The sequence below is a fragment of the Balaenoptera physalus genome, assembly GCF_965194825.1.
Source record: "Balaenoptera physalus genome assembly, chromosome: 2".
Taxonomy (NCBI): Eukaryota; Metazoa; Chordata; class Mammalia; order Artiodactyla; family Balaenopteridae; genus Balaenoptera; species Balaenoptera physalus.
The window spans coordinates 50134188-50161833 of record NC_138883.1 but is presented as its reverse complement, the minus strand read 5'-3'; the positions used below and the strand labels follow the sequence as shown (position 1 = coordinate 50161833).

General features: G+C 40.9%; 3 protein-coding genes across 11 annotated transcripts in view; 1 reads left to right on the top strand and 2 right to left on the bottom strand.

Moving 5' to 3' along the window:
* The window catches only part of L2HGDH (L-2-hydroxyglutarate dehydrogenase), a 53060-nt gene extending 52563 nt beyond the window's left edge, over positions 1–497 (bottom strand). Inside the window, exon 1 of one of the 2 annotated variants that reach the window (XM_082452149.1) lies at positions 206–497. In XM_082452149.1, the coding sequence (XP_082308275.1) occupies positions 206–345 (140 nt within the window). In that variant the 5' untranslated portion in view covers positions 346–497. The remainder of the gene's footprint in view (positions 1–205) is intronic. The other variant, XM_082452150.1, reaches the window with a different exon arrangement.
* DMAC2L (distal membrane arm assembly component 2 like) lies at positions 482–20729 on the top strand. Of its 7 annotated transcripts, none has more exons than XM_082452283.1 (6): positions 482–579; positions 6293–6404; positions 7711–7919; positions 8511–8682; positions 10485–10613; positions 20244–20729. In XM_082452283.1, exons 2-5 carry the CDS (start codon positions 6301–6303, stop codon positions 10597–10599), a joined length of 600 nt encoding a protein of 199 aa, XP_082308409.1. In that variant the 5' UTR covers positions 482–579; positions 6293–6300; the 3' UTR covers positions 10600–10613; positions 20244–20729. The 7 variants fall into 7 exon arrangements, with proteins under 7 accessions (XP_082308409.1, XP_082308410.1, XP_082308411.1 ...); XM_082452284.1 differs by having other exon boundaries at positions 20208–20729; XM_082452285.1 differs by having other exon boundaries at positions 20193–20729.
* CDKL1 (cyclin dependent kinase like 1) overlaps positions 13659–27646 on the bottom strand; it is a 59223-nt gene continuing 45235 nt past the window's right edge. For both annotated transcript variants that reach the window (XM_082452213.1, XM_082452214.1), the window contains exons 4-10: positions 27535–27607; positions 25043–25133; positions 24256–24456; positions 21289–21371; positions 17708–17764; positions 16377–16532; positions 13659–14164 (exon numbers count right to left, since the gene is read on the bottom strand). In XM_082452213.1, coding sequence (XP_082308339.1) covers positions 14057–14164; positions 16377–16532; positions 17708–17764; positions 21289–21371; positions 24256–24456; positions 25043–25133; positions 27535–27607 — 769 coding nt within the window. In that variant the 3' untranslated portion in view covers positions 13659–14056. The remainder of the gene's footprint in view (positions 14165–16376; positions 16533–17707; positions 17765–21288; positions 21372–24255; positions 24457–25042; positions 25134–27534; positions 27608–27646) is intronic.

Below are 27646 nucleotides of genomic sequence, written 5' to 3'. Positions count from 1 at the left end.
TCTTATTCTTTTCCTCTCGCCCACAAACCTACAGATGATCCAGGCAGGTAGCTCCTGGCATCATAGGTTGGAGCCCGGGATTCACAGAATCCCGACCCTCTCCCACGCCGAGGACAGGGAAGTAGCGCAGGGGCAGAGGTCCAGCACGAGGCACCTCTGAGAGAAGCAGCGCAGACCGCGGGGGGTCGGGCCAGCGGCTACTCACCTGGTGCTGGCTCTGCGGCCACCTTGGCACAACAGCCAGTGCTTCCCCGGCGCGGGCGCGCACGCCGCGGAGAAGCCCCCGGGAAACCCCCCGCGGGCCAGTCCGCAGACACTGCCTAGGTAACGTAGCGCCGGCACCATCGCCTGCGCCTCCTCCCCTGCCTCAAGCCCCAGAAGCCGGCCCTTGAACCCTACACTGCCCAGGTCCAGGCGCTCTCTAGCCCCGCCCCCAAGCAGAGGCCAATGAGGGGCGCGCCTTCGCCCCACGTGAGAGCAGCCGCCAGTGGCCAATGGACTCGCGCGGCGGAGGGCGAAGGGCAGGCCGGCGCCGCCGTAGACGCTGGGTACGCTAGCTCACTCTCTCCTTTTGACGCTGTGAGTAGAGGAGCTAGGCCCCGGGTGGGGCGGGTCTAGGGTGGTGGTTACCCCTCTGCCCTTTCCCTTCTCCCATCGCAAGGCTGACTGAAAATCTGGCCCGCCGAGTCGGGCGTCCTCGATCTTCACCGCCGAGCGGACTCGGGGCCGCGGGACAAAGTCGGGATGATTATGGTGAAAACTATCGTTTGGGCAGGCCCAGCGGCCTCCCTTCCTCCCGCCAGGCCCCGCCCCTCTCGACCCCGCCCCGCGTCACTCGAGGCTCCGCCCCTCCAGCCCCGCCCCCCTCAGCCCCGCCCCGCGTCACTCGAGGCTCCTTGCAGGGCACCGCGATCTCCAACCCGGCTCCCACCCAGTAGAGTGGCCACTGGAGAGCCGCTCGCTGTCCAGCCCTAGCCCTCTCCGGACGGAGGCTCTGTCATGGCAACGCCTGATAGCCTGCAGTCTTCTGGACTTTCATATATGTGGCTCCTGGCGTGCCATTCATTCATTTATTGGTCCTGTAAATATTGAGCGCCTAGATGAACCAGACGGCTCGGTCTCTGACATCATTTAGCAATCTATTTCCTTTTTAAAAAAATCCTGGACCGAGATATACTTTTAAATATGCTGTGCGGGCCTGGGAACAGCGACTCACCTGTGCAGGTCACTTCACCCCTGTTTATCTGTAAAATGAGGGAAGTGGACCGTGTAATGTATGAACGACCTGTGTTAAATTACGTGATCCTTTATCACCATGCCTGTTTAACTAACATTTGTTCTCTCTGCTTGATGGAAGTTTTTTAATTTTTAGGGTCAGGACAGCTGAACAAAAATAGGATCATTTAACTTTATTGCTGGAAGGACTTATACTTGCCTGCGTGAACTTGGCTCCAGTCATTAGTCGGGTAGCTTGGGGAAGTCATTTCACCTCTTTGCCTCAGACCCTTCTCTGTGAACTAGGAGTAATAGCAGGATCTCCTTCATAGGACTTTTGTGTGGATTACACGAGATAAGGCTCATCAGATGTTAGCACAGTAAAGTGCTCGATAAAATGATGGCTTTTATTATGTTTATATGGTTTTATCACCTGGACAGTTGTACATATTTTCTTTATTTGTGAAAATAATGTGGAATGTTGCCTGCTTGTTCATCACAAATGAAAAAAATAAGAAATGGTTATTTTGTTAGTTCAGTTTTTTAGTTTTAAGCTAATTGTAGATTCCCACGCAGTTGTAAGAAACAGTAGAGATCCTGTGTACCCTTTACCCAGTCTTCCCCAATGGTAACATCTTGTAAAAGGATAGTACAATAACTCAACCAGGAAATTGACATTGACACAGCCCATGGATCTTATTCAGTTAACCGCAGTTTTACCTTTGTGCATGTATTTAGTTCCGTATAGTTTTTATCACATGTGTAGGGTTTTTTTTGGCCGCACCGTGGGGCTTTTGGGATCTTAGTGCCCTGACCAGGGATTGAACCCCGGCCCTTGGCAGTGAGAGCTCAGAGTCCTAACCACTGGACCGCCAGGGAATTCCGCATGTGTAGATTCTTGTATCCACCACAGGCAAGCTACAGCACAGTTCCATCACCACCAGGATTCCTCCGTTGTCCTTTTATAACTACCCCTCTCTCCTGCAAGGCACCCTCTTCCCCATTCTAGTCTCCCTTTCTAAAATTTTGTCATGCCAAGAATGTTACATAAGCAGAATTATACAGTATGTAATTTTCTGGAATTGGCTTTTTCACTCAGCATAATCCCTTGAGATCCATCCAAATTGTTGCATGTATTGATAGTTCATTCTAATTGCTGAGAAGTATTTCATGGTATGGATGTACCACAGCATGTTTAACCATTCACCCATTGAAGGACATCTGAGTTACTTTTAGTTTTTAGCTATTTCAAATAAAGGTGCTGTGAAAATTAGTGTACAGCTTTTTGTGCGAGCCTGTTTTTGTTTTTCTGAGATAAATGCCCAAGAGTCCAATTGCTGGGTCATATGATAAGCACATGTTTACTTTTGTAAGAAACTGCCAAACTGTTTTCCAAAGTGGCTGTACCATTTTACATTCCCACCAGCAATGTTGAGTGATCCAGTTCCTCTTCAGTGTCACCAACTTTTGGTACTATCACTATTTTTTATTTTAACCGTTGCATGGGATGTAGTTGATTTGTTACTAGGTTGAGTACAGAATTATACAGTTCTAGGGTCTGTGGTCAGGCTTTCATGGGTCAGCCCAGAATAGTGACTTTTTTACTACTCTGTGATTTTGAGCATGTGCTTCTTAGTTTAGCAAAGTGAAAGAACTCAAAATACACATGCTCTTTTTATAAAATTTTCTCTGCTTACCTTCTCCCCTAGGCTTGACTGTACATTAATTTGTTTCATTTAGATAATCTCACATCAAGAGCTCACCTTACATTCATTCACCCTGTAATGTCTTTGGCTAGAGACATTTGTGTTCCAGCCACCACCCTCCTCAGCTAAGAATTCGTGTTCATCTTCCATCTAGGTCAGAACCTATGCGAAATTAGTTCAATGAGTGTCAAGTGATACTAGCCTAAGAGTGGCTTTTGCAACCTTTGCTTCTAATTCCTAAGCAATTGCTCTGCTGTTCTATTTCACTAGACTCTAGACACCTCAGGGATAAGAATTGGCATCAATTATGGATGAATTTGCAGTGAAGTGGGGTTATAATTTGGGGAAAAAAACCTCCCCAGTTCTGATACCACCCCACCTCTCTCTTCACACTTTTACTGCCCTCAAGAACAAGTTGGCTAGTTCAGTCGTTTTGACCACTAAAATAGCCAACGTTTTGAATAGCCCACCTAAGTAATTATGTTTAATATGTAAAAAAAAGAACTTTCACTTTAAAACAAAAACTTGTTTATATGCAAATTGCGGGACTCTCCATATCCTATTTTGAGTCACACATTAGAGGTCTGGTCTTCTCTAAGTCGCAAACCTAATAGCAACTTTTAGAAACTCTGTTACAAACTTATGGCTCTAAGCTGTGTTATGGTAGTAAGAAGAATTTTTAAAATAATTTTAATTCCTAAATTATTTATCACAGCGGTAGTTTAGTAGTGGTTATTTTTTAACTTGCATTTCACTTGTTTCTTTTAATTTATTAAAGCTAAATTCATCAACTCACCACCAGAGGTCTCCTCTTTCCCTCTAGAAAGCATTCTCAGAGGTAGCTGCTTGAATTCATCTAAAATTCCTAATATCAATTAACAAAGTAGCAGTTGAGAATGCAAAAATCTACCAATTAGTATTTTTAATTTTTCGCTAAATAAAAACTTAATTTTCATGTTTAAATTATTTTATATATAATATATAATATTTTTAGAGATCATAAGCTGAAGTAAATTTGGTTTAATCTTTCCCTTAAGCTGAAATACAAGGTGGGCCAAAATGAATCAAGTGAAAGTACTTCAGTTTTCACAAACCTCTCGAATTTACCCGCTAAATGAGTTTCCCTGGTTTCTGCATGAAAATGTATCACCCATTGAAGATTATTAATTGCCAAATATTTATTAAACTTGCATTAGGGGATGGTGCTGTGCTAGGTGCTAAGGAAAATGGAAATGAATAATATGTGATTCTTGCTCTTCCTTTTGCCCTTCATACGTTTCTTTTTTCTGCCTAACTGGAAACTCTTAATCATCCTTTGAGACCCATCTCAGAAGACACCTCTAGTATGAAGCCTATCCCTCACTCCCTTCTCTAAGCTCTCACAGAACTTGTCCATACCTCCATTAAGACATCGTGTTGCATGTTATTCATTTGTTTATATGTCATCTATACATATATGGTACATATACTACACATTCTATGAGGACAGGAACCATGTTTTTCTCGGTCTCTCTCTCCTGTGTTGTTGTTTTGTTTTGCTTCTGTCTTGCCATTGAATCTCTTGCACTAAGTATAGCAGACATTCAATATTTATTGCATGAATGAATGGATGGATGGAGATGGCATTTGAGTAAGGTCTTGAGGTTGGGGAAGATTTCCATAGGATTCTGGGGGGCGGGCAGGGATGGTAAATGGAGGGAACAGCCTGAGTTGAAGCCAGAAAGCCCAGATTTGTAAATTAGGTTGGCAGCCAAAGGAGTTACTGAGATGGGCACAGGTGGAGAGAGATTTAACCAAAAGCTGGAAAGGGCTGAGAATGTGGGAGGAAGTAGCAGGGGGAGAAGTTTGCAGTAATGAAGGCAGAGTGATGATGGAGAAAGGATAAAGAGGCTAGTAGATGACCCCAGAGTTCTGTCCTCAGACCTCAGCTCTCTTTGTTCTACAACCCGACATCCTTGGGCACTTCCTCAGCTCTAAGGTAGTTCCCACTCAGGCCTCTTTCTAGTCCTCTTCTTTTTCCTGAGTTCTAGAACCATCCAATGACTGAGGAAAGAGCCCTGGACTAATAAGAGAGAAAACTAGGTTCCAGTTTCAGCACTGCTAACAATTAGCCATGAAACATTGGACAAGTCCCTTTAAGCACATGCGTTTATTAATACCCCACCTTGTTCCAGGAAGGATTTAGGGTGTCAGCAAGCTACTTATTATCAGGGCTTCAGTTTCCTCATCTCTACATGACCCTCAATCTTGATGCTGCTGTCTGAGTAATATTCCTGAAGCATAGTTCTAACCATGCCAGTGCTCTGTGCTAAAATCTCAGTGATTCCCAGCCACCTGCAGAAGACAAACTTTCTGGCTGATCATGGGAGATCCTTCCCGAGGTGACTGTGTACATTGTCTCCCTCCTCTTCTCATGACCCCCATGTGCTGAGCCAACTGAACTACAACATGCCTTAAAGGTTCCTGCCTCAGCTTATCACCTGACCTACATTTTCCTGGCATCTTTGCCTATTGAAATCCTTGTGTGTCTTTAACTCGTTTGAGGTATTTTCCAGGTTCTATCATTTATTTTAACTACCTGGTAACTTGTTTTAGCTCACTCCACCCTGCATTAAGTTGTCAGCTCCTCAAAGGCAGAGACCATGTTTCATTTATCTTTGTTTTCCCCCCACCTGGCACGCTATCAGAGAAACTTGAATTCAGATAAATCAGGTTGAGACCCAATTCCAAAATCGCTTTCTCAACTCATAGTTATGGGTTTTTACAGCTGGAAATCATCTGAGCAAATCATCTCATTTTACAAATGAGAAAACCAAGGGTCAGAGAGGTGAAGTTACTTGCCCCGTCTTTCCCAGCTGCCCTTGTACAGCTCTTGCTTTGCACTGTTCTGGGGACACTACTTGCAGCCTTGTGATAGGAAGATCTGTTTCCACGACTCCTCTCCTTTTCTGGATGTAAGTGTCTTAACCTTGACACATTGCTCCTTAGGTGATTTTAGTTTGTCATTTTGGTACTGGTAATGTAGACTGGGACTGGAGCTGGTTTCAGTAAATTTGTAGATGCACTGCCTGAATGGACACCAGGTGGCACCACGGCAGGCTGACTCCAATTGAGGAGTGAACAAGTAGAAAGAGCAATGTCAAGGCTGGAAGGAACCATAGAGACCATTCAATTCAGCCTCTCATTTTTGCAGCAGAAGAAACCAAAAAACAGACAGGAGTAACTTGCTTAATAAGTATTGAGTGGCAAGTGAGTCATCAGCTTTATCAGCACAAGAGCACTGACTCTGAAGTTGTAAAGTCAGTTACTGTATGTATGGGACTCTGATTGCCAGCTGATGATCTAATATGAATACTGTTTTATGTGTCTAGGTCAAGTGATGCTGTTTGGAAAAATTTCCCGGCAGTTCTGTGGCTTAAAGAAACTCCCAAGGTCACGTGACTCCCGATACTTCTGGGGCTGGTTGAATGCAGTGTTTAATAAGTAAGTTACTCTAACTAAAGTGAAGAAACATGGGAATTGTTACAGCTTGATGAGTTCCCAGTAGCTAATTTGGTTATTTCTTGTGTTTCAAATGTTTTTTGTGTCGTGCGTGCAGTACGATCCTAACTTTCTTTTAAAGCAACTAAAACATACAAGCACTGAATAAAGATCAGAAAATAGATAACAGAATATTAACTGTCTGGGTTACAGGACTTCAGTGATTCTTCTCATTCATCCTTTCAATGCCTTTCAAGTTTTCTGAAATGGACATTTATTACTTTTGTAATCAGAAAAGCTCAGTAAATGTAATTTTAGAATATTTTATTCTATGGCTTCTTAAGGGATGTAGTTAACCTTTTGAATACTATCAAGGGAAATCAAGGTTTTAAAAAGTTAGTTGGGGAACTTCCCCGGTGGTGCAGTCGTTAAGAATCTGCCTGCTAATACAGGGGACACGGGTTCGAGCCCTGGTCCGGGAAGATCCCACATGCCACGGAGCAACTAAGCCCGTGCGCCACAACTACTGAGCCTGCGCTCTAGAGCCCGCAAGCCACAACTACTGAGCCCACATGCCACAACTACTGAAGCCCGTGCAGCCAGAGCCTGTGCTCTGCAACAAAGGGAAGCCACCGCAATGAGAAGCCCGCGCACCACAATGAAGAGTAGCCCCCGCTCGCCGCAACTAGAGAAAGCCCGCATACAGCAACGAAGACCCAACGCAGCCAAAAATAAATATATAAATTTATTTTAAAAAATAAAATAAAATAAAAAGTTGGTGGCATGCTTAGAAATATTTTGAAACTGACAAAACTAACCTCCTTGTTGCTTAATATAGCATTAATACCACTAACTAGAGAAAAAAGCATATGTTAAAATTAATGAATATCACTTAATGACATTAATTTGAACAAAGGTTCAAAATTATTCCTTTTAATCTTTTGTCATTAATAAAAATGATAACCAAGTGTAGTCATTCATTCAAAACACAGATACTGAGTACCTCCTGGTGTGAAGCTATTGTGCCACATACGAATCAATGAAGACTCAATATCTGCCTGATAAACTCACATAAGGATAACATGCCTTGACAGAGTTCACTTGAAAACAAAAACAAAAGCAAAAAAGGTAGCAGGTAGAGCCATTGAATGTTTTCTTTACATGGATTTCACTAATACTTTATCTCCCTCCTCATCATGTGAAAAGTGGTTGCTCTTCTGTATTTACGTTGGTGAACGTAGTTAAGAAGCTAGTGATTATAGTAAAAGCTACCTGTAAAAGCTACCTGCTTTTGTTCTCTTGCCAACAGAGTGGACCATGAACGCATCCGGGATGTTGGCCCTGACAGGGCGGCGTCCGAGTGGCTGCTGCGCTGTGGGGCTGTGGTGCGCTACCACGGCCAGGAGAGGTGGCAGAAGGATTACAACCACCTCCCAACAGGCCCCCTGGACAAATACAAGATCCAGGCAATTGATGCCACTGATTCTTGTATCATGAGCATTGGATTTGATCACATGGGTAACTCCCCTATCATTTGTTATGGGAAATGCAGGTGATTTGCAGTGACATTTGGTTGCAGTTGACTCACTATTATAGTCATAGGTGTGTCCTTTTTGCCTTTTTCAGTCCAATCCAGCTTGTTTCTTCCTGTGTATGATATTTATTTTTAAATGAAATAGAGGTTACAGATACCTTCCTCTCCTTTCTCCCTGCGCTAAGCTTGTCTCTACATGCCTTTGTTCTGTGCTTTATTGACTTAAAATTCAAGGCCTTGTTTGTCAAATTATCTTTGTCAAACTTCTGTCATTGAGAAACGCTCACTAATGTAGAAATAATTATATCCACACAGCTTCTGCTTGTGTGGGCATTTCTCTCCTCCAGTGCATTGGGCATCTGACTGCAGAATGGCCCTGTCCATCAGCACAGCCTGTATAGTGAATACCTTGTATGGTTAATAGGGTGACTAACCGTTACTGTTTTCCTGGGGCTAAGAGGTTTCCTAGGACTTAGGACTTTCAATCCTAAAACTAGAACAATTCTGGACAAACTAGGATAGTTGATCATCTTAATGGTAAAGCAGGTTCTTAAACTGTACTTTTTTTCCCCCAGAAGGCCTAAAGCATGTTGAAAAAATAAGGCTATGCAAGTGTCACTATATTGAGGACGACTGTTTGAAGAGACTTAGTCAACTTGAAAATTTACAAAAAAGCATGTTGGAAATGGAAATAATTTCATGTGGGAATATCACAGACAAAGGTATCATTGCTTTGCATCATTTAAGGTAGGTGGTCAGTGCCAAAATGGTAACTTGATAATGTTAAGGTGAATAATTGGAATTTAAAACAGTTGAGAGGTGGTGTCTTTTTTTTAATTCTGAAAAATATAATTTATGAAAATGACTTAACTGTCAGCTATAATATTTTAAAACAGTTTAAATTATCACCCTTAATATGTTATGGTTGTATTGCATTTTTTAGGGAGCATCTTTTTAAAAAATTGACCTACATAAAGCACCTAGCATGGTTCCTGTTACAGAAAGCTTTCAATAAGCACTAGCTATTATACTTCCTCCCCATCTTTTTTTTTTTTTTTTTTTCCATCTTTTAATTTCCCTTATGTTCTGCCAATAACCTCGGCATCACAGAAGTCTGAGAAATCTTAAACATTAGAACCAAAAGTACTAGATTGTTTATCTCTTACATTAGTTGAGGCTTTAAGGCTTCACCTTTTAATACACACTTGAGTTCCTTTAAGAACTTTCCCGATTTCTTTTCCTTTCTAGGTTAAGATTCATATTTTTAAAATTCAATTTACTTAAACTAAAAACAAAAACATGAAACCGTTCACCCATTTCTCCCACTCCCCACCCCGTGCCTTTGGCAACCACCAATCTGTTCTGTGTATCTATGAGCTTGCTTATTTATTTTTAGCTTCCATATATAAGACATCATACAATATTTGTCTTTCTCTGACTTATTTCACTTAGCATAATGCCCTCAAGGTCCATCCAAGTTGTTGCCAATGCAGAATTTCATTTTTTTATGGCTGAAACTACATCATTGTATACATATAGCACATTTTCTTTACCTAATCCATCAATGGACGCTTAGATTGTTTCTGTATCTTGACTATTGTAAATAATGCTGCAGTGAACATGGGGGTACACATACCTTTTCGAGTTAGTGTTTTTGTTTTCTTCAGGTAAATACTGAAAAGTAGAATTGCTGGATCATATGGTAGTTCTGTTTTTAATTTTTTGAGGAACCTCCATGCTGTTTCACATATGACTGCACCAATTTACAATCCCACCAACAGTGCACAAGGACTCCCTTTTCTCCACATCCTCACCAACACTTATTTCTAGTCTTTTTGATAATGGCCATTCTAACAACAGTGTGAGGTGATATCTCATAGTGGTTTTGATTTGCATTTCCCTGATAATGATGTAGAGTATCTTTTCATGTACCTGTTCTCCATCTGTATGTCTTCTTTGGAAAAACGTCTATTCAGATATTTTGCCCATTTTAAAAATTGGATTGTTTGGGGTTTTTCCTATTGAGTTGTATGAGTTCTTTATACATTTTGGATATTAGTTCCTTATCAGATACATGATTTGCAAATATTTTCTCGCATTCAGTAGGTTGCCTTTTCATTTTGTTGATGGTTTCCTTTGCTGTACATAAGATTTTCAATTTGATGTAGTCCCACTTGTTTACTTTTGCTTTAGTTGTTTTTGCTTTTAGTGTCAGGTGCAAAAAATCATCACCATGACTGATGTCATATTTTATATTTAACATGCAAAGGAGTTCTATGCCATAATATACATAAAATATTTGGAAGAATTCAGCATTATTGATGTAATTCAGAACAACTAAACCGTCCAAGGTCTGGCTTAGTGCCTAGCATGAATTTCATTTAAAGTAGTACTCTAAGACTACCATTCTAAAAGTCATTTTGAAAGTGTAGGATGATATGAACACATTCTGTGTGTAGCTTTTTTAAGTCAATAAAGCAAGTTTATTTTTAATGCTATAAGAGTAAAGGCCAAATTAAATTAACTTTTAAAAATTTCTCTTTTTGCAGAAACCTCAAGTATTTGTTTTTAAGTGATCTTCCTGGCGTAAAAGAAAAAGAAAAAATTGTCCAAGCCTTTAAAACATCACTGCCTTCTCTGGAACTAAAATTAGACTTGAAGTAAAATAATAATATTCAGTAAGTGCTTATTTCAATATAAAGTATCATGTGCAATTGTTGATCCTAAACAGCAACAAATATTACATAATCATCAACAGAACTATAAGAATGTTATACTACAACATTCTAGCAGAGTCCATCATGTAGAAAATAAACATTCAGATGTGATTCACTAAAGTTACTAAGTTAGAAGTGAGAATTTAGGTACATTAAACCATTTTAAGAAAAATGCAAACCAGGTACCATTTTAATTCTTATATATTCCTTATTTTATATCAATCCTATATAAATATCTGTTGATGTAGATACCTAAGAGTTCTTTAAAATGATTTAAATGTACAACAGATATTCTTTATTTTTTAACAGTAATTTGTTGCATTTTACTTTAAAGTTATTGAAGCATGTTACTATAAATATACAATTATGAAAAACTGAAAGCTGAATTTCATATTCATTGATGGAGTCAATTATGCAAAGTAGTCAGTGGTTGCTGGGGCATTCATATTGCTTCCCAGGATTTGCATGCATTTGTCATGATCCTGCATTCCTGTGCTCTTTATACCATACATCCTTTCTCTGAATGAACAGTTTCTGGCTAATTTGTCTATTTTGTAGGCTTAGTCTAGTGTCTTATTAAAACTAGACATAAATACCTGGCTGGATTTAAATAGCTTTGCTGATTGCAGTAGAACAGAGGAAACAATGATGAAGGCCAGCAGAGCTATACTTACTTTTTGCTTAAATTAAAAAACTGCTTCAAACAGAAAAATTTAACATGTCAATTAGAAACTAATTTGTATTCCCTCATATATGTTGGATAGTACTTCCCATGAGCTCAAGGGACATCATAAGAAGTATAAGCACAAATTCACTTTACATCTAGAAAGCAGTGACAAAGAATATCATAAATAGGTATAAAAAGATTTTTATTTTTACCTGCTTCAAATGGTCCTGATTCTATTATTGTTAGTTATATGCCAACTTGTTTGTGGATTTCTGTATGTTTGGTTTGAATATTAATCTGTTGAATATAACCTTGACTGGAGATAATTTTAAAATAAACACTTTCTGTGATGCAGCATTAAAGTAGAAAAATGAATTTTAGTTGTGTTAGGAACCAGCTTATGTAAATAGCACATACCATAAATGATATACTGTTTACTAATATAATTGCCACTGCCATTTTAAAAATCAGAAAATAGTAAATAAAAAAATGATAAGGATGTAGAACAGTCTCATGTGAAACAGTGGCGATTCCATGCTGAAGAAAAGATCACAGATATGGTTAAATTAAGTATAAGCATATATTTAATAGAACTCATTAGAAATAAATGACCACTTCTATCTCAGGCTTGTTTGATTACTATGTGATGAAGCAACTGATTGACCACAGGTTAGTCTGGAGCTACTTTTCTACTCTGAATGGTATTCCTTAAAACTACTGGATAAATTAGGCTGTTACAGTCATCTGCCTCGTCAGGTACACTGTTGGGGGTAAGGAAAAAAAGAAAAACACAAAATGTAAACTATTAGCAGAAGTTGGATGTCCTTCTTTGTCATTTGAATCAAGTCTACATAACAAGAATTAGATTATACTGTGACTAGTATTTAACCCGCTATCAGCTCTATGCAAGAAGCTACATACATTAGGAAGCCTCAGGATATCACTAAACTGTCTGGGGTAGCCAAAATTATTGAACAGATGCCAGAATTTGGTGGATTACTTAGCAGTAAGTGAATAAGGTCAAATGCTCTCATGAAGAAAATTAACATAGCAGTAAACTGAGAATGCAGAAGAAAGGTTTTGAAGATACAGTAAAATACATCTTCAAAAACCATGGCGGAGGACTGCTAGGAAATAGCAGCACATCAATCAAAAATGGGGTTGAGCAATAAGAAGCAGACATCAGCTTCATATTGCCCTTGTGTCCAGGGGACAAGGATGAAAAAGCTTTTTGAATAGGAGCAATAGGCCAAATCAAAGCTAGTTATATGTCATCATTTTAAGTATCACTGTACAAAGCTAGGAATTCTCAATAATATCATTTTGGTCTATTTTCTTATTAGTTGTTAACTTCTAGTTGTTAGGTTGGTATATACACACACATATATATGTGTGTGCACTATAGATATACACACATACACATACAGTGTAAAAAGATATTTCAGGGAAAACATTAGCTTATAACCTTATGTCTTTTATGACCCAAGTAAAAGCTCATAAGCAGTTTCTTCCAAAACCCAGATCACTATAGTCCTGACAGTATCTCTGTCTCCAAGTCTGAGGCTGAGCTGGAGAGAATGAAGTACTAATTACTTTCAGGCTGGCAGGCCCAGTTCCTGTGAAGCCTGTATTTCTTGTTCTACCCCTGGGTCAGCTGCCAAGCTTCATGCCATTGTTTGCAAGGGGAATTGGGTGAACAAGTTTAGATGGATTATAGTAAATCCATCTTGCCTGCAAAAATGACTAAGATGCATCCTTTACTAAAGGTAAAGACCAAAGTATATGTAAGAAATGTCTATAAACATATCATTAAATATATAAGCATGTAAATTAGTCTTTTATGATCATCCATATGATTTTTTTTTTAATTTTTTTTTTTAAATTTTTATTTATTTATGGCTGTGTTGGGTCTTCGTTTCTGTGCAAGGGCTTTCTCCAGTTGTGGCAAGCGGGGGCCACTCTTCATCACGGTGCACGGGCCTCTCACTATCGCGGCCTCTCTTGTTGCAGAGCACAGGCTCCAGACGCGCAGGCTCAGCAATTGTGGCTCACGGGCCTAGTTGCTCCGCGGCATGTGGGATTTTCCCAGACCAGGGCTCGAACCCGTGTCCCCTGCATTGGCAGGCAGATTCTCAACCACTGCGCCACCAGGGAAGCCCCATATGATTTTAAATATTTTAAACATCTCATATATTCAAAAAAGTTTCAATATATAAAAATCAAGAGCTAGAGCAAGCAGAAATGGAATTTTAAACATTTTGGTTTCGAGAACCTTAACTCTCCTTAAATACGATGAGAAAATCTGAAAAGGCAGGAGATAGGACTCAAAGCAACAGAGATCCAAGGAAACATATATGGGCATTCTGTAATCCATTTTTTCACTTGTTGCATGTGGTACAATTGAAGCATAAACTTTTTTATCTCTAATTTTGCCAGAGGTATGGGCGAGTGCAGTAGATAGTTTATATTCTGTCCATAAGCTCAGCTACTTAGATACAACAAAAATAAAAGTGAAAAAAATCCAAAGAAGTTTTTCCTTTCTGTTCTGGACACCATCGTCAAGCATGGAACACTGCCTCTGGAATTTCCCTTCACGTCTTGCCAAGTGGCCTCCCCCAGTTAGTTACTTATGTTTTCTCCTGATGTTTTTTTCAACATTGTGATTTGTTTCCAATCAAATGTATGTTTTATTCAAATTAATGATCAATTCTTTTTTTGTTATCCATCTCCAAGCTCTTTAAATGTTTGGAAAACGGTAGTTAAGTTTCTTGGTGTTACAGTAGTACTTCTTGTTGTCCAAAGCTGGGAGGGTGCTGCTGCTAGTCAGCTGAGGTAGGTACTGCAACTGAAAATACGAAACACACAGTTACGTTCAACGCCGTACACTTTTTTCATTATTGATAACACATCGAAAAGAGGTAAACAAACAACTTTTCCAGCACAGAAATACTTTTTTCTGCACAGAATCCAGGATCTGAGAAAGGACAAAATGTTTAAATTTGGTCTCTGCTCAGGGGTGGAATTGAAGGATTTGGAGCTCACCCCCTCCCATAAATTTGGTCTCTGCTTTTTCTTTTCAATATTTATTTTATATTATAAAGCAAAACATGCACATTAAAGGAAATTTAGAGAATATGAAAAAGAAGGGAAAAATCTACATGTTAACATTACTGGAAAAAAGCATAGATTCATGGGGGTTAAGAGCTTGCTGGGACCTTAGGGATCATTTAAGCCAAAATCTTGTCTTGTAGTGAAGAAAACTGATGTCTGGAGCACTTAGGTGATTTGCCCACCTACTACCTTAGTTAAAAAGGCAAAACTGCTCCTTTCACGCTGCCAGAAAATGTTTGAATTTATCGTCAATGTCAAATGAAAGTAAGGGAACACATATTTTTTTGTACAGTACTATATGGCCTTAGGTATCTGAAAAACAAGTACTTTTAAATCAAACAGTTGGGACCTACAAGCAACACACAAATCAGTTGGGTTCCCCTAGTCTTTCAAGTAAAAATACTTCCATCAAGAGCCTCTTTTTTTTTTTTTTTTTTTTTAAATTGGTGCCTATTTCAGTAGCATTTACGGGCAGGTGGCTCATCCTGAGGTTCTAGTCACAACTCTGCTGCAAGTCTCACTTTCTGCCATTGACAATCCACTTTAAGTTTTTGTTTTTTGTTTTAATTTTTGGCTGTGTCGGGTCTGTTGCTTCGCGCAGGCTTTCTCTAGTTGCAGCGAGTGGGGGCCACTCTTCGTTGTGGTGCACGGGCTTCTCATTGCGGTGGCTTCTCTTGTCGCAGAGCATGGGCTCTAGGTGTGTGGGCTTCAGTAGTTGTGGCACACGGGCTCAGTAGTTGTGGCTCACGGGCTCTAGAGTGCAGGCTCAGTAGTTGCGGCGCACGGGCTTAGTTGCTCCGCGGCATGTGGGATCTTCCCGGACCAGCGCTCTAACCCATGTCCCCTGCATTGGCAGGCAGATTCTTAACCGCTGCACCACCAGGGAAGTCCCACTTTTTAAAGTTTTAATTCCAGTTTCTTTAAAAGAAGGGATGAGGTTTTCTAAAATCCCTTGTAAGTCAAGGGTTCTAAGATTCTTGAAATAAAGAAACAGCAAGATAAGGGGTAACTCTGAGGGGAAAGTCTATTTCCAGTCTGTTTTGCATTAAAAGCATTCTTAATTTCGTAACTCTGGTCTCTTAGGGCCCTGCGTTTCATGCTGTACCTGTTCATAATGGACTGTCCACCCTCTTCTCTCCTCCAAACCTCACGAACACCACCCAGGTGCCACTCAGCATACTACTGGGCAGAGGAGGCTGCAAAGGGAAGGACTAAGACAAGATAACTTATAGCTTAAGGGGTACCTGAGCAGATCCAGAAGCAACCAGGAGCAGCCAGCTCATCTTAACTGTGGTTCCAACTACAGTCCATCCTAAATTATTACGGCTTTTGGCTTATGACAAGACAGTTAATGTAAGGCCATTCTGCCACTTTACACCAATCACAATTCTCCACAGGCTCCCAGAGTGCAGCTTGGATGCTGTGATCTGATTAAATGCACTGTTCTGCTGCTCTCACTGAAAGCACTCATCACCACATGTACACTAGCCAACTCTGATGATTAATGGATCAGGGAGGAAAACAGTTCCTTTTTTAGATAAACCTGGAATGCCAATCAATACTGAAGGTAAACACGATGACAGAGAGCTAACCGGGATAAATTTGATTTCATTTTCCAAAGCATAAGAAGCACGCTTCTTTTCCCTGGCTGGGACCTGTGCTCACGCACACCAAAAGCCCTGGCCCCTGGCTGGCAGCAGGGAGCTGCTGGGCAAGGTCACCTTTAGGATTCTGGGAGAAGGGCCCTTAGCAGGCAGATGTCTTTGGGACCCTGGTTGGTAGATCTTGTGACCTGTGTGTCCTCATGCAGGAATAAAGGTGCTGGAGCTGCCAGCCACAATTGCCACCTCAAGTATAGATTCAGACTCTCCACACCAGGTGGCAGGTATGAGCTTATTTGAAATTGCAACCTTGGATGCTTCTGTAAAGCAGTGCCCCACTTTTACCCGCGGCAGGTGCTTTTGGCTCTGTCTTAGGGTCTTCCTTGTTGATTTCTCATGCTCTTTTGCCAAATCCCCTATTTCTCTGATGCTGTCAAAATATGGATGCCGCAACAGCTGCTCACATGTCAGTCTCTCCGCAGGATTCATGTGGAGACAGCCCTGAAAGAACAGAAAATACCCTCTTCTTACTTCTTTAAAATTGCATTAACTTATTAAAGTCATTTTTTTCTTCTTTGAAAGATTAAACTCTTCAGTTGGGAACAAAAGGGGGGAAAAAGTAGGAAAAAACACACCGATCATGACTTTCGTTCCTTCCACAATCATTCATGGGTAACCACATAATGAATTAATAAATAGTTTCTAGGAATAGTAACAAAAAAAATCATTTTCTCCACCTTGTTCTGTTCTTGAGGCATTTGGTGCTCTGCCCTGAGGGAGTAGGATACGATTTTTGAGTTCACCTCAGTGTCTCACTAGAATAATCCACCTAACCCATTTGGTTCCTTGCCTGTACTTAGTAAAAACTAGTTTTTTATTTAAAAAATCACACATGGTGAAAATAAAATTTATACAGCATGCAGCAGTCTCTCTCTAGCACTCTAGTTCTTCCATTCTCCCTTCTAAAATCAGTTATTTTAAGTATATTCTTCCAGAAATAGTCCATGCATTACAAGTATCTATGTGTACATAAGGAGGGAGAGGCATAATATACATCTCTTTATGTTACATCATCCTTAACTATTTGCTTTGCCAGTAAATAGGCCAGAGGGCTCATACTTGGATAGATTAAATCTCACAACTACATACCCCAAGGAACTGTCTCATTTTTTAAAATTATAAATGCATCAGTAAATGTTTTAAATACTTTTTGAAATGGGTGGGACATTGTCTGTAACTTGCAAACATTTTAATTGGTACCTCATTTTACATTAGGGCTATTATATTTCTGAAAATGTGTATATAAATCAAGTTTTAAAATCAAAACCTATTTCCAATATACTAGGGAGTTGGCTATTTAACAGAATCCTATGGCTAAACATTTTTTTGAAGAAAAGGATCCTTTTGTAAAACAAACCACCCCAGTCTTAAATTTCTATTTTGTGTTAATTTAGATTTCAAATACAGTTTAAGTTTATTTAAGGTGAAAAATACTTTCAGATGTTTTCACTGTTATGTGACCCATTTTTAAAAATGGAAAATATGTATACTTTTCAAAGGAGAAGAAGAATTCTGAAAGGAACACTTTTCAATCCATGGATTGACATACATCATTCAGATTCCCTAGTGATACAGCTGCCGTGTGCTTCCAGGTCTGTTGGAAGCCATGATTTTACCTTTAAGAGCCCCAGGGCAGGATAAGAGATGTTTGGAAATTTTAATTCAAGTGGTTCCTGTTAAAGAAAAGAAAACAGGGATTTTATTTACAGCATATATTCAAATATAAGGTTACCTCAGATTGAATTTGAGTGAGAGAAGCATCTTCCTGGCACCTTCTTCGCCTCTTCCACCCTCTGCCCACCCCACCTCCCTGTGTCTGTTTCATAAGCTCCTTCTCTCCCCACCTCCAAATTGCTTTTCCAAATTTTCTTCCTAACCATTAACCCCCTTCACTTCCTGAAGAACTGATGCAGGTAGCAAATTGTGATGGAATACTAATGAAAGAAAAAAAACCCAAAACACGCGTCAAGCAATTGTTATTTCCTTTTTTTTTCTGCCTCAACTTATATAACTTGCCTTGCCTTAGAATAACTTTTGGCATTTATCTTGGCATTTATAGAAAGGGGCTCTGATTATTGCATTTATTGACATTTACATAAAGGGAGCTACAAAATAGATTTTTTTTCCCTACCCAGAAAATGTTTCTTGGTTTTCTGGAATAAACACTGTCCTCTCCTCCCACAAGAGCCTGCTGTTTCCCTGATCATCCTACTATTTAAAGAGTCTCCTGAGCAGACAATTCATCAATCTCTCTTTGGCCCTTTAAGGCTATTTTGCTCCAGTCACAGGCAGGAGACAATCAGGAATAATAAACACTATAAAGTAGAAGGAATGCCTATGTCAGGCAGACAGGCCAGTTAAAGAGATATACAGCTGATAAAGAGGCTAAAGAGGACGGGAGCTGAGAAATTAAGAGCTAGCCAAGCGGAGTCAAATAAATGACCAATTCCTGAGTGTGCAGTTATTCATCACTAATAAGAGAAAGAGATAGGAAACTCGAAAACTGAGGCTCTTAAGACCAACAGGGAAAAAAAAAATCCTAAAGCGGATTTGTATCAGCCTTTGAGAGCGGCCCTCTCCACCCCCATAGCTAAACTATTTCTCTTGCTATTTCTGTGTGTTGAATCTGAGCACCTCTGGGGATTGCCTTGACATTGGCTTGACATTGCTGACATTGAGCCCTGCTGTCTCAGCAAGGACGCCTGGGACGAGGCCGGCTGGTTGGCTGTGATAGGATGGGCCCATCCCGCCTGCTTAGCCGGTTTCCCTGCCCCAGAAGCAAGCAGGCCTCTCCCGGGCAGGGTTGCTGACCGGCAGAGGGACTGGGGCACAGATGTTCAACCAGCACAGCCCCCGCACTACTTCTTCCTGTGTTTCTGTCAACAGGAAATCCCCTGCAGCACAACCTCTGGGAAACCATAGGAAGCCTTTTACACTGATGAAACTGATGAAACCTGGGTTGTTTCGGAGGCTTCCCCGGTAGAAAAGCGAACAGGAAATCGCTAAGGGATATTTAGCGTGAAACTGGGAACGTCCAGGTCACAAGGGAGCCGGCTGGGTCACCTCCCATATGCCAGGTGTCATTTCTGCTTCTGCGGCCCTGCAGGCTCCCAGCTGCCCCACTTTTCCTATTCCTAGCGCTGCAGGAGCAGGGGTGGCGGGGAAGTGGGAGGTGGGAGACTTCACTGCAGGACAGGTCAAGAGGTTGGGAGAACAGACAGCGCCAGTGGAACTGGATGGAACTTCCATCTGGAAACTGAGCAATGGAGAAGGGTTAGTTCAGTTTGAAAGTACCTTCCTTAGGCAGTAGGAACTCAGGATCTCACAGACCTTAACTGTGCTCAGAAATGTTTTTGAGTATAATACAGGCTCATTAGAAGACTTTCAAAAATATTAAAAAACCATAAAGAAAGAAACAAATCATCCCACCACAAGGAGACATTCACTGTTAATATTTTGGTATATATCTTTGCAGCCATTTATTTCACAAATGTAAAAATCTTTGCCTGATTTTCCAGAGGTTGTCATATTATTTTATATTTATAGATGTAAATATGTTTTTATTAAATATTTATACATGTAAATGCATGTATTTATTAAATATTTATTAAAATTATGTCATATTATATATACTGTTTTGTAACTTTTTTTTCATTTAGCAATATGTGGCGGACATTTTTTTTTAGGTGATTACATATGACTCTATTTTTATTAGCTATGTGGTACTTCTACTGTAAGGACATACCATAACTTATTTAATTAATTCCCTACTGATGGAACACTAAAGGAAATGATTTCTATTAAAGAATGTCATGAGAAATGCAAATCGAAACTACAATGAGTTATCACCTCACACCGGGTAGATTGGGCATCATCAGAAAATCTACAAACAATAAATACTGGAGAGGGTGTAGAGAAAAGGGAACCCTCTTGCACTGTTGGTGGGAATGTAAACTGATACAGCCACTATGGAGAATGGTATGAAGGTTCCTTAAAAAACTAAAAATAGAATTACCCTATGACACAGCAATCCCACTACTGGGCATATACCCTGAGACAACACAATTCAAAAAGACACATGCACCCCAATGTTCATTGCAGCTCTATTTACAATAGCCAGGTCACTGAAGCAACCTAAATGTCCATCGACAGATGAATGGATAAAGAAGATGTGGTACATATATACGATGGAATATTATTCAGCCATAAAAAGGAATGAAACTGGGTCATTTGTAGAGACGTGGATGGACCTAGAGACTGTCATACAGAGTGAAGTAAGTCAGAAAGAGAAAAATATCATATATTAACGCATATATGTGGAATCTAGAAAAACGGTACAGATGAACCAATTTGCAAGGCAGAAATAGAGACAGAGATGTAGAGAACAAACGTATGGACATCAAGGGGGAAAAGGGTGGGGGTGTGATGAACTGGGAGATTGGGATTGACATGTATACACTAATATGTATAAAATAGATAACTAATGAGAACCTGCTGTATAGCACAGGGAACTCCACTTCGCTGTACAGTAGACACTAACACAACATTGTAAAACAACTATACACCAATTAAAAAAAAGAATGCCATATCTTTATGCCTTTGTCTAATAGTTTCATTGGAATAAATTCTTGAAAGTGGGTTAGGATATGCATGTTTGAAATTTTTTTCAATTTTTGAAAAATAAGTGTTTTCCCCACATTGGCCATAGAAGACAGGTATGAGAGTAAGGCTGGCCAAGCAAGTTCATCACCGTTTTCCCCCAGTCTGGGAGTGAAAGCACAGTAGAGTAGGGGGTTTGGACAACGCTAGATTTTCCCTGGATGAGTCATTGTCTAAAAGTTAATCGGCTCTGAGCTTCATAGCTTCCACTGCTGAAAATGATGAAGGATAGGTGAGGCTGGGGCAGGTAGCTCTGCATTCCTGTCCAACATGGTGGCTAAGCTCTGCTATCAGCAATCTATAAATTAGCACTGAAGACCATGATCTTGCTAGCCAATTTGCCCCAGTTTTCTTTTTTACTCTTAGACTGATCTTCCATTGCAAAGTGGACCATGGAGCTCAGGGTGATGCATAGCTACCAAAACCTAGTTAGCCTGCAACTCCTCATGTACATTCATCGAGTGAGAATGATCCCCCTTAAACACCCTGGTAACCTTAGCTCTGACGTGCAGAGCTCTTTCCAAAATGGGTCACTCACCATATCTTCAGGGTCTGGAATTTTTACCCCACTGAAGTACTGATTTGTGCTAAATACTTGATGGTGCCTAGGTATGAGGTCTCCTTTGGACAAGAAGAAAGAGAAAGGTAAAATTAGATAGGTTGTATATATTACAAAATACTGAGTATAGCTCCCTGAAATTAACACGATATTATAAATCAACTATATGTCAATAAAAATTTAAAAGAACAAAACCAAAAGAACCCACAGAAAATAAATAGAAAATAAAGTCTTTTTCATCCTCTCAAAAAAAAATTAGATAGTTAGCAAGCACTGCTCTATAGTTTCCTTCCATTGGTGCTGTGTTGGTCAGTGCCTATACCTACAAAGGCTGCAATTTGCTTCTCCAATCAGAGGGAGAGGCACTGAGGGAACTTTCAACAAACTGTGCCGAGACCCACAGTGGGTGGAGTACTGTGTTAGGCACAGAGGAGGCATGAACGGAAACTGAAGGCTGCAACGTTCTTGTCCCTCAAAGGCTCACAAAGTGTTTAAGGAGTCCAAACCAAACAACTCAGAAGCGTGTGCGCACACACACACACATATACACACTAACAAATAAGGGCTTTTTTTAAATAGCAAAAGTATGTTGGAGAGGGTGTGGAGAAAAGGGAACCCTCTTGCACTGTTGGTGGGAATGTAAATTGATACAGCCACTATGGAGAACAGTATGGAGGTTCCTTAAAAAACTAAAAATAGAACTACCATATGACCCAGCAATCCCACTACTGGGCGTATACCCTGAGAAAACTATAATTCAAAAAGATACATGCACCCCAATGTGCACTGCAGCACTCTTTACAATAGCCAGGTCATGGAAGCAACCTAAATGCCCATCAACAGGAGAATGGATAGAGGAGATGTGGCACATATATACAATGGAATATTACTCAGCCATAAAAAGGAATGAAATTGGGTCATTTGTAGAGATGTGGGTGGATCTAGAGACTGTCATACAGAGTGAAGTAAGTCAGAAAGAGAAAAATAAATATCGTATATTAATGCATATTTGTGGAATCTAGAAAAATGGTACAGATGAACCATTTGCAGGGCAGAAATAGAGACACAGATGTAGAGAACAAATGTATGGACACCAAGGGGGGAAAGCGGTGGGGGGTGGTGGTGGTGGTGTGATGAATTGGGAGATCGGGATTGACATGTATACACCAATATGTATAAAATAGATAAGTAATGAGAACCTGCTACATAAAAAATAAATTAATTAAATTAAATTTAAAAAAATAGCAAAAGTGCAACAACCACAAATCAAAATCGTATTCACTGAATACTGATGGGTCGAGATAAAAGTGTATTGGCCTAGGGCTTGGAACAGCGCCTGACACGTAGCAAGCACTCAATAAATATCTGAGAAAGGAAGGGTTAGGGTTAGGAAAGGAGCAGAGAAAGGGAAGGAGGGAGGGAGGAAACAAAGCATGGAAGATCTAGCTAGAAGGAATATGTTTCCAAATTGGAACCACCTTTACTTGTTACACCAAATAGCAATCACTTGGAAATCCCACTTTATGTACTGTTTAGAAGCACTTAAGATGTGAAGTAATAAAACAAAAGGAGCATTTCTATTTTCTGGGGGATTATGTGAGGCTCACCTGCCCACATTTCAGCCAAATAAGCTAAAATCGCCCTCATGTAAAATTCCAGGGATATGACATCTGAAGAGGAATTTTGTTCAGAGAACAGACGGAGGTGCTCAGAAGGGCGCCCCTGGCACACCCAGGCCCACTTCCCAGAGCAGAGTGAACAGTGAAAGCCTGCCAGCCAGGGCCCCGGAAACGCTGCTATTGGACTGGGCTGGAGTTCCGACCCCAGGGTATCAAGTTGTCTAAATTCACCAGTTTGTCGGAACTTTACCTTTCACTCAAATCCAAAAACTGCCGTCCTTGCCCATTTTGGACGAGCAGCCAAAATATGCTCTCTAATGCCTTGTCCCAGGTCTCAGTGAGCTTCCTCATGAGCACATTGTCTGTACCTTAATAACCTTCTTCCACCAGAGAGCTGGGGGGTAGGACTTGGACATAGTGCCCTAAAATCACTGGGAAAACACAGCAAAGGAAGGCTTAGTGCCCCTGGCAGGGCTCCAAGGTGACTTACGTGTCACTCAACAGAAGCTACCAGCAAATATTTACTGCCTACTGTGTGCAGATGTTGGTGGTGGATAAATAGAAATAAAAGACAGGATCTCAGCCTCAGGCAGCTTACAGTACCTTTGGAATGATGCAAGCACAAGACACAAGTACAAGACAAGACATGGCCACAGCAGATGCTACATGAGTTTCAAGGAAGAAAAGTTTGCTTTAAACTGGGAGTCATAGCTCAACTCCCTGACTTCTGAAGGGATCAATCACTGCTCACAGATCTCTTCATCTGTCCCTTCCTTCCCCCTTTTCTCCTCCCCCCTATTCCCCAAGAGTAGAAACAAAGGAAAGGACTTTGGGGTGGGGAAGTAAAACAAGAAGGATGACATAAGAAGAACCAGGCTTTCTTCCCGACACTTAGAAGGTTGAGCATCTTCTAAATAGCATCTGAATAATGCAAACTAGCCTGACAGGCTGGAGTCAAGGACATCCAGAGAATGAACTACCACATCATAATAAATGAAGCGAAACACAACAGCATTCTGTAAACTGCTAGGCCCTTATAGAAATGTATGTTTTTATTGTTGTTATCATCATTATTCGGAGTTTAACTTGATCCAAACTATGTTGAAGAGAGAATCTTGTGTCTCTTTGGACAATTAGAACATACTCAAAATCGCTGATTCTTTTTCTTAAAACAAACCCGGACACCTTTCATGGAGCCATTTCCTTGAGACTTTCCCTCTTTGTGACTGTAAAGGGCATTAGATGAGACTAGGAACTTGGCTCTGCCCAGCACTGACACGGGTAAAACTATCCAGTTTCCGAAAGGCGCGACAGAAACACCACTTACCCAAGGTTTTCCTAATCAGATAGAGCTGATCCACATCTGATTTTCCGGGCCACAGAGGCACTCCTGACAGCAGCTCAGCAAAGACACAGCCAATTGCCCAAACATCTACTGGGGGGCCGTACTGCATGTCCCCCACCAACAGCTCTGGGGAGCGGTACCACCTGGTGGCCACGTAGTCTGTGTAGTAGTCACTCGGTCCAGCTGGCCAGTGATGGGACATGGAAAAGACAGAGAGCAGTGCAAGCGAGGAATCAAAACCAGGAGGGGGAAGACCTGAGAAATCAAGCTTGTGTTCCATCTGTGGCTTTCCTAAATCAGTGGTTCACAATACTGGTTGCACATTCAAATCGCTTGGAATACAGTATTTTTAAAATTACTGGTGTTTGGGCACCCCCCAGTCCAATTAAACCAGAATCCCTGGAGGGGTATCAGTATAGTTTTTATAGTTAGAGCTTATAGTTTCCCAGATGATTCTAATCTACAGCTGAGGTTGAAAACCACTCTTCTAAAATAGCAGTTCTAAAAAGTACTATTTTAGCAAAACATGGTAGAAACCAGGAGGGTAACATACTTTTTAATAAGCACTTTACTGTGGTAAAATTTACAGATAGCATACATTTTAAACCAGTGTATATCTACATGTTTTCAATTAATTGCAGACGTGTAATTTATAGCAAGCTTATGCCCTAAATATACAGGAACCAGCTTTCTATAGCATTTAGATTCTTTATCATATTAAAAATCTTTCCAGCTTTGACACTTAACTAAAGAAAACTTCAATACTCACTCAAAAGCCGAGCGAATCCAAAGTCACAAAGCTTAATCACAGAATGTTTTGTGATAAGGATGTTTTCTGGCTTTACATCTCTGTGTATGCACTAATCACAAACATCAAACCAAAGCAGATTAAAAAGGAGCAACTATAACACAGGGACTAAATAAAACATATGAATATTTAGCAAATATTTGAGAAATTGTTTGAACCTCTCACTGGCCTTTTGGAAAACAGACTACAAAACAGCAGCCTAAAATAAACCTAGTACCATACCCATCATAGCCTGAGTCAGCCCAAACTCCTGAAGGGCCCCTAAAGACCAACAAGTGTGAAAGGCAAAATTAAAGTAGGGTAGCCAGATAAACAACAAATAATTTTTTAGTATAAGTATGCCCCACGCAATGTTAGGGACATATTTATACTGAAGTGTTATGATTGTTTACCTGAAATTCACATTTAACTGGGTGTCCTGTATTTAATCTGGCTACCTCAGGTGACAGGGAGAATGTTAAAAGGCTCTGGGTGAGGCCTGCAGCGTGGCTGCAGGAGCTGCAAGTTGGTGCCTAAGCAGAATTCACAATCCAGTTGTTTAACTGAGAACAGAACACATTCCGCCTGGTAAACAGGACAAGCCCTGGGCCTACTGAGATAAGCTGGGAAAGAGAAGGGCGGGAAGCAGCAGCTTGCCAAGAGACCTCCCTTCCAGCTCTGACATTCGTCCCCACCAGATAAATAAGAGCAGGCAGTGCTCACCCTCTGGGGAGTCGCTAGATGTCAGCTCCATCCCACACACATCCAGCCTTCTTTCTGTGCCTCCACCCCACGGGATGTAGCCCCCATGCCAGGGTTTAGACACAAATCACCTGTGGTTTCCAAACCACAGCTGACATTGCTTAACAGGGTGATGCTGGAAGAATGTTTAAGAATCTTCACATGATTTTCTTATTAAATAGCAATTTTTTGGCAAGGAACAAACCAACAACCTAATTAAAATTACACAAAAACAACTGTGGGGTCATCGTACTGTTCAGGTTCCTAATAACCTTCCCTTCTTCCAAGTGTTTTCCTCTCTGGAGGAGAATGCTGGAGCCTTCTGCAATCTGAGAGACCCTCTCTGGCTTGCGGCTGATACCCTGGGATGTTCTTGACTCTCTAGAATCTGGAGAGATGACAGAGTTTCCTCTTGGGCCTGGCCTAGTTCTCACTCCAAAGGATCTTCAGGGTGAGACCTCAGTGTGTTTCCCCATGGGTATTTATTATTCTGGAAAAACTGGGGGGAGACAGTTTCTGAATTATTTTATTACAAACTATATGATTCTCAGCAATTAATGGCCCTGAGATCTCCACTTTTTTTTACCACTGGCTTCAAATATTACTATAAATGGGTACACCCCTGAATATCATGATGACAGATGGTCAGAAGTACTTGTAAGCAAGAATGTGCTCTTATTCTGTTCTGGGAATTCTTTACAAGTTTCTACAACCCTCCCCCCATGCACATGTGGCCAAACAGCTTCAGGGGCTCTCCAGGGAACTGTGGTATGCGTTATATTTGTTCTTAGTGTCTCTGCTTTTCCCCATCAGGGCCTTTCTGCAGTCTCTCTTGCTCCTCCGTCCTAAAACCTGCTCTCAGGAAACTGCTAGACCTCACTCGCAGTACCTATAAGGTGTTCACGCTCCCTGCTACGCATGCATTTGGACAAGGATTGTAGCCGTGAGCTAGGTGGAGAATCAGCAGGGAGAAGTGCTGCCTACTCTCATACTTGCTTGTCTGGGAAGGCAGCTTCAGGAAAAAAAAAAACCATTTAGAACAGCGTGAGGAAGGGGATTCAGCCCCACCAGTGAAATTGGACCCTGGCTGTTGTCAGGATGACATATTGCAGTAAATTGCCCTTGTGGCCAAAATGAAGCTCTGATGTTGGAGTCTGGCTTCTGTGTACGGGGACTGGGCCATGTTGTATTGGAAGGAACAGCAGGCTTCCCAGCATCTGTGAAGTCACACCACCTGGGCAGCGGTCCACTGTGCTTCCCGCCAGCCTTGCTGTGGCTGGGAGCGCTAGAGGTTTCCACTGGCTGCTTTGTTGCAGACTTGGCACCTCTATCTCACCAATGCAGACACTAGTACGTGTGCATTGCACTTGAGACTCCACGTACTGCACTCAACAAGCATGAGCCACCTGGGGTTCCCCTCCCCAATTTCAGAGTATTTTGAGGGTTCCAGACCAACACGGACTCCAAGTGAATGGGATTCTACCTTAAATCTGAGCAGTTCCTAAGCAACGTAAAAATAACTACTTTCTTAAAATCATAAAAATGCATCTTTAAAACCTGAACAAGAAGACCTAGCGAGGTTGGCATTTTTAGCGTCTACTTACTCCAACCAGGCTTACGAAGATTTGGGTAAAAAATTCTATCCACAAAAGTATGATATAAACTTCGTACAAAGGCTCCACCTCAGCTTAAGGGCAACCTTCTGGTTTTTAGAGGGAGATCATGAGACTTACATTGTGTTTATGGCAGAAATTTACGGCTTGCAATGTCTGCCAAGTTATGCTCTTCACAAGATGTTCTGGTACCCTATTAAAGAAAAAAAAAAGCTACACAGACACATTCTTT